The following is a 16,084-nucleotide window of genomic DNA, read 5'->3' as shown; positions in this document are numbered from 1 at the left end:
TCCTGATCATGTCATTGACGTCCGGTCAGGATAATAGAGCCACTTTGCCGACATAATATTGCTATATGGCAGGCGGCAAGTGGTTTGTGTTTTACTGAACTTTCACTTTGGTAGCAAGGAAGCGATCAAACAGCTACTTTTTTTTTTTTTTTTTGCTATTTTCTCTTTACAGAAAATGAATACACACACTACACTTCAATAATGTGTTTATTATTCACATAAAAAACAAAAAATATATATATAATAAAGTGTTCAAGCAGTTTGATCAAACACAAAACTGTTTGACAGGGTACTCCTTTTACTCCCATCTTTTTAAAGAATCACCATAAAAAATAAAATAAAAAAATTTAAGGGTTAACTCTACCCAAAACCTGTTAGTTATTTTTAGGATGATGCTGATGAACTGAACCTGCTTGCTGGGTTTCTTCCTCTTGCACACAAAAGCCTTCTATTCTTTTGCATTATAGATAATCCAACAGGGGAGAGCTCAACCTTACCCTTTTACTTTATAATGGATAAATCTGACAATTCTAGTGGATCTCGTCAGTACAGATCCAAAGAGACAGAAAAGCCAGCATTTTGGTAGAATTTTCCTTAACAGTAAAGTACAAAATTTTAAATTTTTCAAAGATTTAGTTAAATTAAAAAAAAAAAGTGTTTAACAACTGCAAATAAAATGAGGCAAATGTTAAAGTTTGACAAACATTCACAAATTTCACATGATCTCCTTTTAAAAGAATAACCAAATTGCTTTTACTTTCGAAAAAAAAAAAAAAAAAAAAAAAAGCACAAGATTAGCTCCAACAGTTGCTATGACTACTCCAAAATATTTGAAAACATCCAGTGCAGATGAGGAACTGTAACCTTTATTTGCTCAGAACATTCCAGAACCACATACAAGTAGAGAAATGTACCTAGCAAGCTCTCGGTGGGAGCATCTATTAAGTGAACTTAAAACCTCCAGGGAGACGTATTTAAAGGAGCTGGAGGAAAAACAAACAACCAAATGCTATACTTTTTGCCTCAAGACTCTGGTGCCAGTCACTGAAGTTAGAACACATTTTACAAATGGCATTGTATTACACTGTGATGTAATATGGGAATCTAAATTAACTACTTTAGGACTGTAGAAATTTGCAACAGCTAAGTGGATGTCACCCTGCAGTTTGTAATGAAACCGTTCCTCCCCCCCCCCCTCCCTGCTGCTCCTTCCCCAGCACAGCAACCACACTACTTAACACTTTTAGGTCAGGGACAGCATGTGATCTCCCAAGGACAGTGCTTGGGCTAAACAGCCAATTGCAAAGCCACAGCACCAATCACATAAGCAAGGAAGCGATGTTACAGGCCCCCCCTTGAACGTTGACACCAGTAATTTCAGCCTTGACTGAGACAAAGAGCCTCACATTTAGGGTGCATACAGATACCTTTGAAGGTCTTCCTGAGCAGCGCAAATGCAAGGTGCTTTTAACGTGTAGACTTTAGAAATTCCTAGAGGTGTTTAGCCTGAACAATCTACCTTCGAAATTGTAATTGCCAGCAAGTCTGCCAATCATGAAATTGGACTACTGTCATGTTTTTGGTGCTACAAAATGTCACGATTACCACATAATAGTGCCCTGGAGAGCCTGGGCCACTTGAAAGGACTTCTAGAAAAGTTATAGGCATTAATGGGTACCTGCAAATTGTCCTGTGTTTATAGCACTTTACAAACAAGATAGCTATATTAAAAAGATAAATATAATAATCCCAATCCCAGTGCATCCAGGTGTAGCAGAGCTCAACTCTTGTAAATGCTTGTTAACACTAGGCACGTTTTGCACGCAAGTGTCAATTCACTTCAATAGCCAGAATAAATTATTCTGGCCAATTAAATTAACTAATGTCCAAGCTCTTGATGCCTGTAAAGCACTTGTAAAAAGCTTTAAGATACTTTTACGATCGTCATGTGTTTTGCCTAAATGTGTTGTTCTTTGGTTTCATAAGGCACTTGTACAGGATTTCAGCAATGCATACAGGAGAGGTAAGCATTTATTTACTTTATTTACAACACCTTTTTTTTAACAACTTAAATGATGGAATCACTTCAAACTCCTTAAAGTAAAATTATTAGAACCAATTTAACATAGATTTAGAAAATCTATTAAAACATGTATTTTTAACAGAGCTTAAAATGTGAACTCCAGCCTAACTTTCTGTCTTGCAAAGTTTTACAGTCTCCTCTCCAGTACCGAAATTGCTTACTAATTTCAGTGCACAGTACAAGCGTCTCACAGCATTAGAACCGTGCATCATGTCAGATATGGCCCATAACCTCTTAGATGGATGACTTCCAGGATCAAGCCCTTTCCTTCCCAATCTTGCTGTCCCTGGCCTACCACCCCGCCCCCCCTTTTTCTATTGGGTTCAATTCTTTCACTTAGGGAGGATCACATGTGGACATTTGTTTTCAGGTAGCTATGTACTGTAACCTCTCAGCCCTTTCTGAATTTCCCCGATTCGCACAAATACTTAGTTATGATGTCACCAGGTCTATAAAAAAAATAAAATAAAAAGAGAAGAAAGGAAGTTATGTAATGAAGAACAGAAAGGACTTAAAATTGTATTATGTTTGGAGGGGCAAATTAAACTTCAGCTTGTAGGGTTCACATCACCCTAAAAGTAGCAGTTTTTTGCCACTTGCAGGTGTCAGATTTCCAACATTGCAATCCTTTGTACTGGGCTCAGGGAAACCGACAAGCCTAGCCCAAAGCAGTCAGAATTCTTGTGGACTCCAAATTTCCATGAAAGGGCAAAATTACAGTGTCTGGAGATAGCTTACCCATCAAAAATAATTACTGAACCGCATTTCCAAGCCGCAACAGCCTTTTGCCAACTTCCTCTTCGAGCTTCTGGGTTAAAGGGAGCACGTGAATGCCCCCATGTGACAGACAAAGCCCAATGGGCGGGGGGCGCAAATCTGTAGACACTGTCAATGCATTATTTGTGGATTCGATTTAAAGAAGTATGGCCAAAAGCAGTTTTGGCCATACTTTTCCTGTGGGTCACGGGTGTGCAGTTAGTTCTGCACTCCTGTGACCCATTTTCAGACCTGGTTCAGGCTCTGCAAAGATCCCAGCCATATGGTTGGGATCAGCTCACAAGCCTGAACTGGCAACTAGCTCACCCTCTCAGCGCTCTCCCACTCCCTCCACAGCTCAAACTCTAGTAAGCACTGGAGGGGCAGTCGAGAGCCAGTCACCAGCTCTCTGCAGGCTGAAGACCGAGAGCTGAGCGATCAGCGGTGTTTGATTGACCAATTTGCAGTCTTCGAGGTGGTTGGGGACAGCTGCAGCTGACTATGCAAGTATGATTTTTCTTCTTTTTTAGATTCCCAGACTTCTCTTTTAAAGGCTACCTTTACCCACTAGAGCAAAGTGACAAAAATAAATAGATGTCAGGTATAGTTATTCCAAATGATGTGTGTGTTACATTCTACTGCTTTTGTGTTAACCACAAGATTAAAGTACAACTAAAAGGGATTTTTTTTTTTTTTTTTTTTTTTTTTTAGATATGGATAGAGAAGTGAGGTTGCAAATTTATCAAGGGTTTTACCTGTGGCTTTTCATTACCTGCTCACATTAATATAGCTAAACTCAAGACAATAATGCAGAGTTGTAAGGACATAATATAGGGATCATTCTGATGATGGGTTCCACTTCAGACACTTGACCAAACAGTCGAACAGAATTACAGTCTCCAACATTTGTAAAGAAAAAAGGAAGAATCCCACTATATAGTCTGTCATTCATTGTTTCCCAGCTTGCCGTCCTGGCTTTTTATCCTGGGAACCACCTCTGCCACCTCCAGGCATTCCTCTACCTCTTCCACCAAAAACCCCCCCTGTAGAGGAAAAAAAAAAAATGCAAATTAAAAAGATTTTATAGAACTGTAAAGTGAAGTTTAACACACACACTAAAAAACTGGTTATTCAAGCAAACTATACCACTCAGGATATAGCTAGTGGTTAATGCATTAAAGCGGAAGTAAACCCTCTGACTTTTTTTCTCCTGATCTGCAAGGGAAAAGTCATAATGAGCTAGTATGCACTGCATACTAGCTCATTATGAAATGCTTACCTTAGAACGAGGCCCTGACATCTCGCCCGAACCCCGCCGAGGGAGCCGACATGTTCCCTCGGCTTTTCTTCTGGCGATATCGTCACTCCCACACATGCGCGCGGGAGATTTCTTTCCAGCAGGGACTTCAGCCGAGAGGCCCCTGTGCGCATGCGCCGCTGCAGTCAGCAGCTCATTGCGAGGGGAATATCTCCTAAAACCATACAGGTTTAGGAGATTTTTTTTACCTATAATAAGGCTTACCTGTAGGTTAAACTTATAAAAAAAGACTTTACTACAGCTTTAAGAAAAGTGTGCTTCACTCACTACAGATCACTTCTATCGTAACAGAAGAAGTGAGAGAAACCCATTCCAGTATATGAGGTCACAAAGAAAAAATAGGACAGTGCCAATACCAAGTTTCTCTTTTTTTGTACAGAGATGTCAACCAAGTCTCTGCAGAGAAACAATGTGTCAAGAACCGCAGCAAGCATACCAACAATTTTCTGGTTTGCTAGCGTCCCCCCCTATACTCTTGTGATTTTGGGCAGAATATTGACATTTAGTAACAAAATAAAAATTGTGCATTGAACCTGACATTTCCTAAAGCAAAAAACAACTCTGCATTTACATTTTATTCTTAGTTACCATTTGGCAATACTGACATCTAGTGACCAATTCATGTCACTGCATAATGCTAAAAAGAATTTTGGGTGTGTTTTTAAGCTTTAAATAGTATGGAACTTCCGTGAAGCTGGGTACACGTTGACTTCACCCCCCCCCCCCCCCCCCCCCCCCCTTCAACCAGCAGGCTGAATGTAAAAAACACTCACAAAACAACAAAAAAAAAAAAAAAAAAAAAAAAAAACACACAAACACAGCTGCCTTAACACAAGCAATGTTGATGCAGCAATCTCTCCCTCTGTGTCAAACACGTGGCTCGCAGGGCCATTTCATGTGGCCCTTGCAGCTGTGGCACCCCCTCCTGTCTGCCCACACCTTGTCTCAGCAATTGGCAGCTGAGAGGACAGAACTCCTACAGATCCTGTGCCTCGCTGTTCAGCCGCAGCACCACTTAGTCTCTGCCTCCCCTGGTCTCGGCATTCAGCTGAATCCAGCCCTCCTCTAGTCCTCGCACTTTGATTTCCAGCTTTGCCCCCAGCTTCTGGCCCGCCGCAGCACAATGTAAAAGGGGGTGCACCATAATATACAACATCTAATCTAACAGATACAACCGGCCCTTTGAGGGCAACCATAATCATGATGTGGCCCGTGGTGAAATTTAGTTTGACACTCCTGCTCTAAGGCTATGGGGTTTATTCACTAAAGCTGGAGTGCGCAAAATTAGGCTCACGTCTGCATAGAAACCAATCAGCTTCGAACCTCAGCTTGTTCAATTAAGCTTTTGCAATAAAACTTGGAAGCCAATTGGTTTCTATGCAGATGTGAGCCTGATTTTGCATTAACCCCATTGTATTCTGAAAGGGGGATGGTTATGCGTTTCACAGATTGTATATACATACATACAGACACAATACAAAACGTATGTAATGTGTAGGTATGGTACTCAATATGGCTATCCCAAACCACCCGGGAGGGGACTGCAGGGGACATAAATGGCAGACAGATTCTACCCTACCAGCAGACTACATATTTCAAACCAGCAGTCCAGCTGAAACCTAGGAAATATGTGGACAATGCTTTTAGATCATCAAAAGATTCTACATCTCCAAACCACCCAGAAAGCAACTGGATATCCATGCGTCTGGTTTAAAAGTTCTGCACACCCTCTACCACCCAAGAACAGCACTTCCCATATATTTGGACACACTTGTACAAAAGAACCAGATTTTATTACAGCGGGCAGACCTAAATGTAAATATACAGTACTAGTGGTGCAACGGATCAGAAAAACTCACAGATCGGATCGTACCTCGGATCAGTGTCATGGATCGGATCATTTTTCGGATCAGCAAATAAATGAATTTGCAAAAACCTGTGAAAATTCCACCACCATATAGTACCCACTGTAATAGCCACAATCTCCCCCACTGTAATATTGGCAGAGTATTGGCAGGGTATTGGCGGATGGCTCGACTACAATTGTCACAGAGCAGCGCTGTGGGCACTACAGATCCAGCCCACAGCTGCTGCCATCCGATCTCTCCCCTACACTGTACAGATCTGTACACAAAGGGGAAAGAGGAACCGGCGTCAATATGATGGCGGTTTGTTTACAAGTGATCGCTCCATCATTTGACAGAGCGATCACATTTTAAACGGCCGACGGGTGCACCAAGATGGCTGCCGCTCCGGAGCTAAGCTGAAGCCCCGGCCTTTCCCAAGGCCAAGGCATGCTCCACGGATGGAGACTGACAATCCGTTGCACCCCTATACAGTACTGTGCAAAGTTTTTTTCGGCAGGTGTGAGGGCTCATGCACACAGGATGTTTTTTCCAGCTGTTCGGGGCATTTGAAATTTTTTTGTAACTGCCTCTAAAAGCCCCTCCATGTTAGCCTGTGTGGCCATGCGCACAAACTGTCAAAGGCTTTTGGAGGCATAAGCGTGTAGTGGCAGAAAAAACAAAAAAAGCCAGCCTGTGCTTCCAGGAGTAAGTTAAAATGAAAAACGCATCTAAAATGCGTTTTTTTTATTGAAAACACTCTCTATAATATAAAAACGTCAAACGTGGGAAAATGTGCAAAACCACTAATGTAGAAACATGGCTAAATATGAAAAAAAATAGGGGTTTTTAGCGCTGGCTTTTTAAAACGTCCTGTGTGCATGAGCCCTAAAGTGTTTTTTTTTAATCAAATTAACAAAATGAAAGTTAATGAACAGGGGGGGGGGGGGGGTTGGTTGGAGGTATACAAATTGATTTGATTAAAATTTTAAATAAATATATACTGTAATTTATGAAAGCATTCCTACTTTATAGTATTTCTTCACACCTGCCTAAAACTTTTGCACAGTACTGTGTATTTAACCTCTTGGCGGTGCCTCCTGCCGGCTTAAGAACATGTGACCGCCATGGTTGGCTGTGATGTGGTCCGAAAACTTTCAATCACAAGGAGCGATCGGGAGTTTTCGGTAAAGCGACGATAACTGTTGGGAGCGCACAGCAAACGTGCCGTCAGCACAAGTGTATTGGGGGCAATTAAAGCAAATATATAGCTCCTCTGTGCTAAGCTATAGGTGCCCAGAGACAACATATTCGCATACGACTAGTGGCAAGGGGTTAAATGACTAGCAGTCCTACCTAAAACATTTAAGCTTAATTCACACTAGGGTTGCACGAATACCTTTTTTTTTTTTTTTAAAGACTGAGTACAAGTACCGATACTTCCCCCAAGTACTCGTCGATACCTTTAAAATGTCATGCGACAGTGGCACTAATATGCAGCACTGATGATGCGTGGACCATTTCAGTTTTTTTATTTAACTTTTTTTTTTTTCACATGGCTTTTTTTTTGGGGGGTGGGGGTGGGGGCCAGGAAGGAGAGAGTGACCCCTGACATAGGGACTGAGGAGAGAAATTCCTTAGTCCCTTTCTCAGCAGCCTCAGCTACACTGAAGGTGTATGGACAGGAGACAGTCATTGTCCATTCATAAACAAAACAGTTAGAATGCTCAGTGACAGTTATATGAATGGACAGTTAGCAATCACTGACTGTTCTTTCAGAAAAGGAAGGAGCCAGTAAATTTACAGATTTATGGGCTACTTCCTCTGGAAGTAGCTGGACCCGTGGATGCCTGAGGAGGCCACAGGGGACAGCTCAGGACGATCGTTGTGGGTAGTTACAGGCACCGATCTACCGATATAGGCAGTTCTCCTCCTCTCCCTCTCATGGCTGTCAGCTGCTTTACTGAAAGGTATACAGCAGGGATGTGCAATTACCGGACCTTCAGCTGTTGCAGAACTACAATTCCCATGAGGCATAGCAAGAGACTCTTAGAGCCACAAGCATGTCAGCCAGAGGCATGATGGGACTTGTAGTTTAGCAACAGCTGGAGGTCCGCTAATTGCATATCAAAGGTATACAGAGAGATCGGTGCCTGCAATGATCATCCATGGGGCTGCCCAGCCCCCACTCACTATGCAGAGTATACCACAAGTATTGGCTTAGGCATCAGAAGCATTTGCAGGAGTACAAGCACTCCTGCAAATGCAGAATGGTTTACCTTACTGCAAAGGAATCAGTAAGGCAAAACAAATAAAAAAACCTTCTGCCTTTACAACCACTTTAAATGCAAGTGCACTGCTGCACGTTGCCGTGTATTTTAATGTGTGCTGCAATGCACACCATTGGACATCATGTTGTGTGTTTTTGCAATGACATGAATGCTGATGCATTTCCACTTTAATGAGAAAAACCATCAGGTAAAAGTGCAAAGGTGTGAACCCAGCCTAAAAAGGGTATTGCATTCACATACCCTTCCATTAATTCTACTTTTTAGAAAGACATACCGCGTCCAGCTCCACCACCTCCTCTTCCTTTCATCTGCTTCTGTTGCTGCATTCCACCACGACCTCTGCCTTTTGACATCACTTCTTCTTTCACCATATCAATAATTTCATCAGGGATGCGCAAGTATTTAATTGTGCTACCACGTATGTAGCACTCAGGCATTCTCCAAAATTTGTCACCATCCTGTTAAGAGAATAATTTAAAACCCATATCAAAACCCCTTTGCTATTACATCCCTTTACTTTGATCTCCATCATATAAAACGTGTAGGAAAATCTAACATTCAAATATCAGTTTTAAGTTGGTCTGTGTTAACACTTCTGCATTTTTCATGTGGTGCGTAGGCACCTATTAGCCGTGTTAGCATTCATCCCTAAGAAAAGTGGAGCCAAGGGGAGAGGGGAATTAGTAAGGGTTGTTTTGTGTTAAAGTAGTACTATAGACAAAACCTCTTTATTCTAATTTTGGATAGTGTTACAACCCGTGAGATCTTTTTTCGCCATCTGTGTCCCCATTGGAGGATTTCCCCTCTTTTCTGGGGACAACCCAAAATTTGTGATTTTCTTTTGGTTTTCACTTTAAAGGATAATGGTAAAACAGGAAAAATGGAGAGGGTGAATCTTCTCAGGGGCACAGACAGCAATAAAAACTGCCAGTTTTAAATCCCTCTCCATTATGGGAAAAATAAAAAATTTGCCTTTAGTTATACTAAAGCAGAATTAAATCCTTTTAGCCTTTACAGCCAAGGAAGATCCCAGCTTAGCCAGTGTTTGATCTGCAGTTGCCAAGGTGCTGTAAATGTGGTCAGTTATGACACCAACCATTAAAATGGCTTGACAAATTGAGCACACAACTGCCATTTAGGCTACTTTCACACTCAAACCGCCCGAGCGTTAGTGGTAAAGCACCACTAGTTTTAGTGGCACTTTGCGGGCAGGATGCTTTTCAACCCCAAAGAAGGCGTTAAAGGTGCCGCTGCTGAAGCGCTTTGCAGGTGCTTTGGCAGTACTGCCTATTAATTTCGATGGCAGTGGCGGTTTAGGAGCGGTGTATACACCGTTCCCACACTGCCCCAAAAAGGTGCTGCTTGCAGGACTTTTCTCCATCCTACAAGCGCACTGCCCCAGTATGAAAGCACTCTGGCTTTCGCACTTGGGAGGTGCTTTTTGAGCTCTAAAACACCTGAAAAGCGGGTCTTAGCATTCAGGGCATGTATCGAATGAAAGGGTGCTTTCGTCTGTCTTTTTTTATCCCTAAATGGATGGATGTAGAGCTGCAACCAACGATTAATTTGTCTGTCGACTAATCTATCGATTATTTTTTCGATTAGTCAACGACTATCCGATTATTTTTTTATTTTTTAATGAATCTAGTGGGTTTTTTTTTGATTAGCTAATTAATCCTTTGGATAACCTTGAGTGTATTGGCCGGCAGCAGAGTATTGGCCGGCAGCAGAGTATCGGGCTAGGTATGGAGGGATGGCTGCTAACATCCGACCTCTCCACTGCACAGATCAGTACAGAGAGGGGAGAGAGAAACCGGCGTCATGTCATGGCGCCGGTTTGTTTACAAGTGATCGCTCCGTCGGAGCGATCACATTGTAAACGCCTGGGTGTAGAAAGATGGCTGCCGCTTCGGAGCTAGGCCGAAGCTGCGGCCTCTCCTAAGGCCGAGATCGCGGAGGGCGGCATGTGCGCTCGGATCACGGATCGGTGACGATCCGTTGCACCCCTAGGGACGGCGGCACGGAGGGGGGAGAAGAGAGGGGGGACGGCGGCACGGAGGGCAGCGGTAGATACTAAGCACTGCCACCACTGTGACGCATCGACGCCCTGCACGCACGTCGACGTATTTTCTTAGTCGACGTAGTCGATTACGTAGACGCAGCTCTAGATGGGTGTATGAAAAATTGATGTAAAAACTGATTAAATCGGTGTCCATTCAGGAATCGGACCTAAATGGATGTAAAAAAAAACAGACATAAGATCAATTTTTGCATTATTAGGAGCCAGCAGCTGCCCAAAAGTTTAAAAAAAAAAAAAAAAAAAAAAAGGGGCTTTTATAGTTTTCCTCATTTAAAAAAACAAAAACATATAAACCAAACAAATGCCATCTGAACACTGCGATGGCAGTAGTGTCAGCTACTCAGAGCTGAATAATAGTACAAATCAGAATAATACATAATAGACCATCTTTACAATAGTACATCTATTGGTAGAAATAATCTACCAGTCATTTGTACAATAATCCTGGGCCAGTCATAGCAGACAGTAAAAGTGGGGGGAGAAAAAAAAAACAAAAAAAAAAACAAATAAAAAAAAAAAACAAACACACACACACACAGTAACAAAAACAGCTACACATACAACTACCCACTACAACACACACTGCTCTCTCCAAATAAAAAGGTTCATAACAGACCTATTAAACACACACAAAAAAAAAAAAAAAAAAAAAACAACAATTTAGAGGAGGCCAGATCCGCCACCTGAGAAGCCCTGTTGTCTAGCCATGGTTGCCACACTTTAGTGAATTTTTAAGAACAGGCACGCCCCTTGTAAATAAGTTTGTACAAAGGCAGCGCCTGATTTATCAGACGGCAGACACATGGCAGAGTGGACGTAGCTGGTTCCTTCCAAAGCAGCAGAATCCACTTTTTTGCAGAGACATAAAATATCAGACAAAATAGAATACAATTACAGGTAAGCGGAACATAATTAAGAACACCGAGCAGGCAAACTTCAGGAGTTTTGGGAGCTTGCAAACCAAGATGGGTTGTTAGCATGTAAAAGCCCCAAAAGGGGACAGGTTTGGACAAGACCAAAACATGCAAGACGTTAGCTGATACTTCCCCACACCTGAGGCAGCAAGCTTATTCTGTCAACGTCATACCATTCAGTTTAGCAGGAGTGTAATGCAATTGGTGAATACATTTATGGGTGCGGTGCGGGTGAAGTTGAGGCTTGATAAACAGACAGCAATCACTACAGATCGCACTTAGACCTCCCACTGACAGTCGATATATAGTAACCGTGATTGTTACCATGCATCAGGCTGTCATTTTATGAACGAATGAGGAATCTATATACAGATTCCTTATTCAATCAAGTAAAGTGCTGCAGAGACTGTCTCAAAAAAGAGATATGTGGGGGGGGGGGGGGGGAGGGCGGTCTGTTTAGACTGCTGGTGAGATGTATCAAAGACCCCCCCCCCTCCCAAAAAAATAAATACAAATAAATTAAACACACACACACAGTAAGACCCAGTGACTTTTTGGGGGACGGTGCCTTCACCCCATCCACAGCGAGGTCTCCCTCCGCCCTCACCCCTCCTTGGCTCGAATGGAAGACAATAATGAATATTTATTTGCCATTGTCACAAGTGGGTGGGTTCAGAGTGCAATGCTCTGCGCCCCAAGCCCAACCCTTTTCAAGCCAAAATTAGAGTCTCAGGCTCTAATAAATGTGGCTTGTAAACAAAACAAAAACTAACTAACACCCTCATACAAATGACACCCCTGAACCCCTAACGAACCGGCCACTCCTGGTAAAAACTCCCTTTCACATTAAGCGAACTCTGTCAAGCAGATTTAAGTGCTCAGCAGGAGATCTGTCTGCTGATCCCTTCTAAGCAGGGGGATGACAGGTCCTCTCCCACAAACAAAGCCTGTCCAGTCCCACTGGATATTGTCTGATCTGATCTGCTAGATCAGGGGTGCCCAACTAGTGGCCCGTGGAGCCCTCTAATGTGGCCCGCGATCTCCTGCTCTAAGATGGCAGGTTGGCAAGCCCAGATCACAGGTTGCTGTCCCGCCATCCCAGAACAGCAGTTTTATGAATGAAGCCACTGATAGTGCAAGCAAGTGGCTGCGGAGCAGAGCCACAAAACCCAATGCTTTCTGTATAGTGCCCGCTCCTGTCCCAGGCGGAGTGATACCAAATGCACTCCACCTAGGACAGCAACAGCCAGCAATACCAGAATGGAAGATGGTTATTAAAGGTAAGTTTACTACTAGATTCACAGTATATATGGATATATCTGTTTTGCAGTGGTTACTGGTCACTGGGCTGCTTTCAAACGGATCCACAGGTGCAGTGCAGCTGCGGGTTACCTGCATTGAGCCATAGACTTCTGTTATTACCTGCGGGTTTGTTGCGCCTTCAGAAAGTGCGCCAAACCTTCAGGATATAATAGAAGTTTAAGGGCAAAGTGCAGCTAACCTGCAGAAAATCCACAGGTTCACTGTGGTTTGGGCAGATCGCAGCGCATCAGTGTGAAAGCAGCCTTAGGCCCCTTTCACACGATTGGGTCAGACGCAATCGGACTTACTATTCACCTCTAAGGAGCAGCAGATGTAAATGGACTTGTGTCTGTTTACACTTACCTATCTAAAAAAAAAAAAAAAAAAAAAAAATAGAAAAGGGATCTGCCCCTTCCATCTGGGCGTATCGAATTGGATCAGAGGGCCCATGGAGTAGAACCCGGTCATCCTCCGGCTCCACTCATTGTGGCCCGCGACCAGTTACCAATTCGCTTAAGTGGCCCTCGCTCTTCAAAAGGTTGGCCACCCCTGTGCTAGATGGATGTGGAATGGGATCCCCATCCATTTTTAGCAGCCTGGACTGGATTAGGTGCAGGAGGGGGTAAACATATGTCCATTTACCATGCAGATCCAAATCGGCGTGCTTCCGTGAAAGTGGCCTAAGGCCTTGTTCACACAGTGCATACACTGCGTACATTTACAGGGATGCACAGGTGTTCTATGCATCTCTGTGCAGGTGCTACATCCCAAATGACATCAATGGGGCTGCCTGCATAAAGAGCCGTTGCTCCCAATTTTACATCCATGTAGGTCTGCATGCATGTCCCTGAGCTCACACGGTCTGCGTTCAGGGTCATGTACCCACATGGATGTCAGATTGGGAACAGCAGCTATGCCTGTGCAACCGTTGCATCCCATTTGACAAATGGGACTGCCTATACAGGGATGCATGAAACACCTGTGCATCCCCGTGCGTGTAAACATGCCCCCCCCCCCATGGGGGTAAACTTTAGTATGCCACATGTGAACTATGCTTTAGTAGCAATTTAGCAGGAATTTCGTAAGTTATGTTGTGTTTATGTGCACGATTTTAGTGTATTTTTAGTGAAAAAAAAAGTATTTATCTTTTCACTATAGAAGGATATGCTTTATTCATATTTCATGTCTGAGGTTTACAACCACTTTAAGCGGACTGCCTGATATGTAGATTGTACAGTAACATGCATAGCATATTAGCACATTATGGCAGATATACCTAGCAGCCCTTCCAGTACTGAGCTGTTAGTGCTTCTTCTTGTCATAGGTGCTTTCCTCTTCTCCCAGCTCTCCTAGATTTGGACTGTTCAGCCACTTGATTGGCTGGGCTGCAATAACGTGCATGCCTACAGGAGTCACATAATCGGAGCGGTGCCATATATGTACACTAAGCTGCACACACACAACTTCGTGTACGTTAACACTGTCAAGATCAGCACTTACAGTATGATAGAAGAAACCAATAAGGGCTACTCTCATGAAATTCTCACCTGTCAGGTGTTTTTTTTTTTGGTTCAATTGAATTTTAAATTCTATTTGTGCAAATAACTTTGCCCTGTGTAATATTTTTTTGATAAACCTTTGTGCAAATATTGTGCTGCCTTAAAAATTGTGGGGGGGGGGGGGGGGCACAATTTAAAAAGTTAAATATTTGTTATTCATTAACTTAATACAGGTTAAGCTTTTATTTAGTAGGAATCTTGTAAAATGTGCGGCGTTTTATCTGCCAATAATGGTTTTAATGTATTTTTTGCAAATATATTGGTTTTATAAACATTTGCGCAAATACCGCAGGTCTACAAGGGGAAAACAAACAAAACAACCCCCCTCCCCCCCCACAGTAGGACCTTTTTAGTCTACTCATGATGTGCTTTCAGGAAATATTGTGTTGGGGGGAGGGGGGATTCTTCTTTCTTCTACAAACTCTGAAAGCTGTAAGTGAAAAATAAAAAAACAAAACAAAAGGAAAAAATTTGCAGAAATGGTCTGGCCCCCCTGTAGCCAATGACAGGTCAGCTTAGCCTTGTGTTTTGGATCGTTGTCGTACCAGAATGTCCAAGTACGTCCCATGCGCAGCTTACTGGCTGATGAATGCAAAATGTTCCTCCAGTATTTTTTGGATAACATACTGCATTCATCTTCCCATCCATTTTGACCAAGTTTCCTGAGCCTTTGCAGCTCACACAGCCCCAAAACATCAGTGATCCAGCGCCGCGTTTCACAGTAGGAATGGTGTACCTTTCATCATAGGCCTTGTTGACTCCTCTCCAAATGCAGTGTTTATGGTTGTGGCCAAAAAGCTAAACTTTGCTCTCATCACTCCAAATGGCTTTGTGCCAGAAGGTTTGAGGCTGGTCTCTGCGCTGTTTGGCGTATTGCAAGTGGAATCATTTGGGTAGTAATGGCTTTCTTCTGGCAACTCGACCATGCAGCCCATCTTTCAAGTGCCTCCTTATTTTGCATCTTAAAACAGCCACACCACAGGTTTTCAGAGTTCTGTATTTCACCTGAAGTTATTTGTGGGTTTTTCTTTGCATCCTGAACAATTTTCCTGGCAGTTGTGGCTGAAATTTTAGCTGGTCTACTTGACTGTGGTTTGGTTTTAACAGAACCCCTTATTTTCCACTTTTTGATTAGAGTTTAAACACTGCCGAGTGGCATTCTCAATTCCTTGGATATCTTTTTATATCAGTTTCCTGTTTATACAATTCAACTAACTTTTCCCGAAGACCCTTTGACAATTCTTTTGCTTTTCCCATGAATTAGTAATTACAAGTAAACAGATCACAGGTGAGGATGATTACCTTTTAATAGCCATTCAAACCCCTTTGTGCCAACTTATGTGCATGTTATCATGCAGTTTTGCTCTCCACCTGCTGAGACCTACAATGAATAGCAGCTAGACTCAAAATCTGTTTACTGAATCAGAACAGGCAGCGATTGGTTGCCAGAGGTTACAGTGTCTCATTACAGCTCACTGACTGGTTACAGCACATTATTTTTGCTTGTTGATTGATAGCTAGAGATTATTGTACATCAACATTGCTCACTGGTTGCTAGAGGTTACTGCACATCATCTCCTCACTGCCTGCACACCATGTACTGCGGAGGAGAGGGGACTCATTAATAGACGGAAAACTCCTAGGGATCCTAGGACTCCTGGGATCAGTAGCAGTGCTGGGGGTAGGTAGGGTATGATCAATGGCAATGTCTTTTTTTTTTTTTACTGACTACCAATATAAAGAGGAGTGTCAACACTGGCCATTAATGTAATATGGGTTTATACTGACCCTTATTGTAATAGGGGTTTACACTGACCACTAATGTAATAGAAGCATTCACAGTAATCACCAATGTAAGGAGGGATTTACACTGACCACCAATGTAAGCGTAACATTCAGACTGGCCACTAGCATGAAGGAAAGGATTCTACACTAAG

General features: G+C 42.7%; 1 protein-coding gene across 2 annotated transcripts in view; it reads right to left on the bottom strand.

The window, feature by feature from the left end:
• Nucleotides 1–2,024: 2,024 nt before the first annotated feature.
• LSM4 (LSM4 homolog, U6 small nuclear RNA and mRNA degradation associated) overlaps nt 2,025–16,084 on the bottom strand; it is a 28,697-nt gene continuing 14,637 nt past the window's right edge. For both annotated transcript variants that reach the window (XM_077476327.1, XM_077476326.1), the window contains exons 4-5: nt 8,567–8,750; nt 2,025–3,882 (exon numbers count right to left, since the gene is read on the bottom strand). In XM_077476327.1, the coding sequence (XP_077332453.1) occupies nt 3,788–3,882; nt 8,567–8,750 (279 nt within the window). In that variant the 3' untranslated portion in view covers nt 2,025–3,787. The remainder of the gene's footprint in view (nt 3,883–8,566; nt 8,751–16,084) is intronic.

Source organism: Lithobates pipiens, unplaced genomic scaffold (assembly GCF_037356315.1).
Source record: "Lithobates pipiens isolate NorthernLeopardFrog02 unplaced genomic scaffold, aLitPip1_a1.2 Scaffold_13, whole genome shotgun sequence".
Lineage (NCBI taxonomy): Eukaryota > Metazoa > Chordata > Amphibia > Anura > Ranidae > Lithobates > Lithobates pipiens.
This window is presented reverse-complemented; position numbering and strand designations above follow the sequence as displayed.